The sequence below is a fragment of the Ciconia boyciana genome, chromosome 9 (genome assembly GCF_034638445.1).
Source record: "Ciconia boyciana chromosome 9, ASM3463844v1, whole genome shotgun sequence".
Lineage (NCBI taxonomy): Eukaryota > Metazoa > Chordata > Aves > Ciconiiformes > Ciconiidae > Ciconia > Ciconia boyciana.
Window position 1 is genome coordinate 21,443,077 of NC_132942.1, and position 5,167 is coordinate 21,448,243.

Consider the following 5,167-nt stretch of genomic DNA (forward strand, 5'->3'; position numbering starts at 1 on the left):
CCCTCAGCAAGTTTGTGGATGACACCAAGCTGAGTGGAGTGGTTGATACTCTAGAGGGAAGGGAAGCCATCTAGAGGAACCTCGACAGGCTAGACAGGTGGGCCTGTGCGAACTCCATGAAGTTCAACAAGTGCAAGGTCCTGCACCTGGGTTGGGGCAATCCCAAACATGGATACAGGCCTGGCAATGAGCGGATTGAGAGCAGCTCTGTGGAGATGGACTTGGGGGTATTGGTGGATGAAAAACTGAATGTGAGCCGGCAATGTGCACTCGCAGCCCAGAAAGCCAATCCTGTCCTGGGCTGCATCAAAAGAAGTGTGGCTAGCAGGTCGAGGGAGGTGATTCTCCCCCCTCTACTCTGCTCTCATGACACCCCACCTGGAGGACTGTGTCCAGCTCTGGGGCACACAGCATAAGACAGACATGGACTTGCTCGAGTGGGTCCAGAGGAGGGCCACAAAGATGATCAGGGGGATGAAGCACCTCCCCTATGAGTACAGGCTGACAGAGTTGGGGTTCTTTAGCCTAGAGAAGAGAAGGCTCCGGGGAGACCTTATAGCGGCCTTCCACTACTTAAGGGGGCCTACAGGAACGATGGGGAGGGACTCTTTATCAGGGAGTGTAGTGATAGAACAAGGGGTAATGCTTTTAAAGTGAAAGAGGGTACTTTTTGATTAGATATTAGGAAGAAATGCTCTACTGTGAGGGTGGCAAGAATCTACAACAGGTTGCCCAGAGAAGTTGTGGATGCCCCCTCCCTAGAAGCCTTCAAGGCCAGGCTGGATGGGGCTTTGAGCAACCTGCTCTACTGGAAGTCGAAAAAGAGCATAAGAAAAGTCCACAATGCCTTCCCTGCTTAAATGACTCCGTGCGGTGAATAAAAATGGAGAAATTACACCACGGGGAGAGAAAACCCTGAAGGCCCATTTGTCACCTTGAATATCGATCTTGCAAAGGACAATCAAAGAGGAGGAGGACAGAGTTTTCCACAAGAAACCACAGCTGATACCAGCACGGTCAGCAGTCAGCAACGGTAATAAGGCGGTAAATAGTGCCTGGGGGAGGTGGGACTGTCACCACCACAGCCTGCGTGTCTTGCAGACCTCCAGCAAGCTCGGGTGGAAATGCTACACACCAGCAAGCAAGAGCGTCTGCAAAGCCCATGTCGTGGCACCTCTCATCGCAATCAGCAGCGATTTTCTTCTACCGGAGAACGCTCACACCCAGAACAGCAAACCTCAGCTGCGGACCGTAACTGCTGCTCGGTGCGGCAATACCTTTATTTTTGCCCCAAAGCAAGACCCGGAGGGCTCCGGCAAGGACGCGAAGCCAGATGCAACGGTCCCATTAACATCCTTAAGCACCCGCCAAGCACCCACCGCCCGCAGGCCCCGGGGCTGAGCCCGGCTCCCACCAGCGCCTGCCCAGGGGGCGCGCGAGAAGGCCGAGAAGGGGGAAGGGGCGTCGGGGGAAGGGGCGAGAGGCGAGAAAGGGAGGGCCACTGACCGTGTCCAGGAGAGCGGGCGGCTCCGGCTGCGTCTCCTTCGCCGCGGGGCCGGGCGGCGGCGGCGGGAAGTTGGGGCTGAAAACCATCAGGTCGCTCTTGCCCGCCCCCTCCGCCACGCACAGGCTCCGGCTCTGGCGCTGCGAGTACGACCAGCTCCCCACTTCGCTGGCGCACACCAGCGTCGCCGGCCCGGGCCCCGACAGCACGGCCGCCCGCGGCGCCCACCGCGACGCCCCGTACAGCACCACCGCCAGCAGGAAGAGGCTCGACACCGCGCAGATGGCCACCACCAGCCACACGTTCGTCGCCGCCGCCGCCGCGCTGCCCTCCGCCGGCCGCAGCCCCGCCCCCGACGACGACGACGACGAGCCCGCGGCCGCCAGCGCCGCCTCGGCGCCCTCCACCAGCGACACGCTCAGCGTGGCCGTGGCCGAGCGCGCCGGCTCGCCGTGGTCCCGCACCACGATCACCAGCCTCTGCCGCGGGCCGTCCGCCTCCTCCAGCACCCGCGCCGTGCTCACCTCGCCGCTGTACAGCCCCACGCGGAACGGGCCCTTCCCCCGCGGCTCCCACAGCTCGTAGCGCAGCCACGCGTTGTAGCCCGAGTCCGCGTCCACCGCGCGGATCTTCGCCACCACCTGCCCCGCCGGAGCCCCCCACGCCGCCCACGCCCACAACGCCCCCGAGCCCGGCCCCGACGCCGCCTCGCCCGCGGCCCCGGGCCCCGGCCCGCCGCCGGCAGGCGGGAGCAGCGCCGGCGCGTTGTCGTTCTCGTCCACCACGAAGAGCTGCACCGTGGCGTTGCCGCACAGCGGCGGCTCCCCGCGTCCACCGCCCGCACCTCGAACTGCAGCACCTGCAGCTCCTCGTAGTCCAAGGGCTGCAGCGCCCACAGCCGCCCGCTCTCCGCGTCCACCGACACGTAGCTCGACGCCGGCCGCCACCCCCCGCCCGCCGCCGCGCCCCCGCCGCCGCCCTCCGCCACCGAGTAGCTCACGCGCCCGTTGCCCGCCTCGTCCGGGTCCCGCGCCCACAGCCGCGCCAGCTCCGCGCCCGCCGCGTTGTTCTCCCGCGCCAGTACCGTGTACACGGCTTGCGCGAACGCCGGCGCGTTGTCGTTCACGTCCGACACCGGCACCCGCACCCCGCGGCTGGCGCGCAGCGGCGGCGCCCCGCCGTCCTCCGCCCGCACCTCCACCTCGTACTCCGGCACCCGCTCCCGGTCCAGCGCCTCCCGCAGCACCAGCGAGTACGAGCCCGCGAACGTCGCCACCAGCCCGAACGGCGCCGCCGGCCACACCGCGCAGCGCACCCGCCCGTTCGCCCCCGAGTCCCGGTCCGACACGCTCAGCAGCGCCACCACCGTCCCCACCGCCGCGTCCTCCGGCACCGGCACCGACAGCGACGTCACCCACACCTCCGGCGCGTTGTCGTTCACGTCCAGCACTTCCACCACTACCTTGCAGTGACCCGACAGCGGGGCGTCCCCTTATCTGTCGCTTCGATTTGTATCTCGTATGAACGGACGTCTTCAAAGTCCAGGGCACCCGTCAGTCGGATCTCCCCGTCTTCGGATTTAAAATGAAAACGTTTAATCCTCTTGGGGGAAAAGTATTGCTCGCAGTGAACGTCATTTCGCCATTGCTTCCCACGTCCGGATCCGTGGCGTTAACTTGAGCCACCAGCGTCCCCTCTGCAGCACTCTCCGGCAGCTGCACTTTATACACCGACTGGTTGAACTGGGGCGCGTTGTCGTTCGCATCCAGCACCGAGATCACCAGCTCCATCGTGCCCGTCAGCGACGGCCGGCCACCGTCACTTGCCGTCAGCACCAACCGGTGCACGGGCATCGTCTCACGGTCCAGTGGTTTCCTGAGCACCAGAAACAGGGATTCTCGGTATTCTTCACTCCGCTGTAAATGCAAAGAGAAATGCTCGCTGGGGCTGAGCGTATAGGAGAGCTGCGCGTTGGCTCCGATATCTGCATCGGACGCGCCCTCCAGCGGGAAACGAGACCCTGGCAGCGACGATTCCGCGATGCTGAGGTTTTTCCGGGCGGCGGGGAAGAGCGGGGCGTTGTCGTTGATATCCGTGACCTCCAGCTCCACGTGGAAGACGCGCAGCGGCCGCTCCACCAGCACCTCCAGGCGCAGGGCGCACGGCGCGCTCTTCCCGCACAGCTCCTCCCGGTCCAGCCGCGAGCTCACCACCAGCGCCCCGCTCGCCCCGCTCACCTCCACGCTCGCCTGCCGGCCTTGCGCCACCAGCCGCAGCCGCCGTGCCTCCGGCTCGCCCGCCGCCAGGCCCAGGTCCTGCGCCAGCCGGCCCACCACCGTCCCGGCCTTGGCTTCCTCCGGCACCGAGTAGCGCACCTGCCCGCCGCCCAGCGCCCAGGCCGCCTGCAGCACCAGCACCCGCACCACAAGCCCCCAGCACACGACCATCGCCGCCGCCGCCGCCACCCGCACCACGAGCCCCGCACGGCTCCCCGCCGCCGCCCGGACGCACCGGCTCTCCTGCCCGCCCCGCGCCGCCCCCGCGCTCACAGCCGGGCTCTCCGCCGCCCGGGGGCGGACCCGCCTCGCCGCTCCGCCGCCGTTTCTGAGCCTGCAGCGACACCGTGTGCTGCTCCGCCGCCTCACACGCTCCCTACGAGCGCCCGCGCTCCCGGACCCGTGCTGGTCGCCTCCTCTGTCGTCTCTCCCCTCTTTCCTCCTCTTTCTTTTCTTCTTCATTCTTTTCCCTGTTGTTTTTCCTCCTTATTTATTTCTTCTTTGCTTCCTCGCTCTTTGATCGCATAGATGCCTTTCTTTTTCATCCCCTCCTTCTTCCTCCTTTCTTTGTTTCTTTCTTCATTTATCTTACACCTTTTTTCTTCTCTGTTTCCTTTTCTCTTTCTTGCTTTCTTCTCTGTCCTCCTTCTCTTTCTTCTTTCTTCTCTTCCTTTACGTTCTTCTCTTTCTTCTGCTTTTCGTTCTTGCCCTGCCGTCTCCTAACCTATACTCCCCTTTCCCTTCTCTTTTCATCCTTCCCTCTTCTTTACCCCGCTCGCAGCTCACCAGTCGCCTCCGGCGCCGCCGTGGAGACCGTCAAAGGCGGATCCATCCGCGCTAATTACGGGCATCAGCGCCGGAGCCCGGTACTCTCACCAAAGCAGAGGCTGTTAGGGACCAACTCCGTTCAGCGTCTAGCGATAACGTCGGTGCACCCTGGTAGTTTCCTTTATGGCTTCTTCCTTTCTGTCTCTTCTTTGTGATCTTCTTTCATTCCTTTCTTATTTCCTTGCTTCATTCCTTCCTAGCATCCTGCTTGCTTTCTTCCTTTCTCTCGATCCACACCTTTCTGTGTGCACCGATAGCGTCGGTGCATGCTACAAAACCGGTTTATCGTTTCTTCCTTTCTCTCTCTTCTTTCTCACTATTGCTTGCTTCGTTCCCCTTTGCTTTTCTTTCTCTCCATTGTTCCCTCCGTCCTTCTCTTCTTACTTCTCCTTCTCCTCCTCTCTTCCCTGTCCTTCCCTCCCCTTCACTTCTTCTTCCCTTTTGCCTCTTCCTTCTCTGCTTTACCAACAGGTTTTCTATATGACTACATCACTCTCACCATGGAGCACGAACATGCCCTTTGGCAAGAGCTCTTTCCTCTTCCTCACCATTTTCCATC

General features: G+C 62.7%; 1 protein-coding gene across 1 annotated transcript; it reads right to left on the bottom strand.

Moving 5' to 3' along the window:
• Positions 1 to 1,017: 1,017 nt before the first annotated feature.
• LOC140656876 (protocadherin alpha-13-like) lies at positions 1,018 to 4,612 on the bottom strand. Its single transcript, XM_072873105.1, is given in 6 exon segments — positions 1,018 to 1,203; positions 1,507 to 2,333; positions 2,336 to 2,992; positions 2,995 to 3,075; positions 3,078 to 4,114; positions 4,551 to 4,612. Coding segments are annotated over 6 exon segments (2,850 nt in total).
• Positions 4,613 to 5,167: the final 555 nt, after the last annotated feature.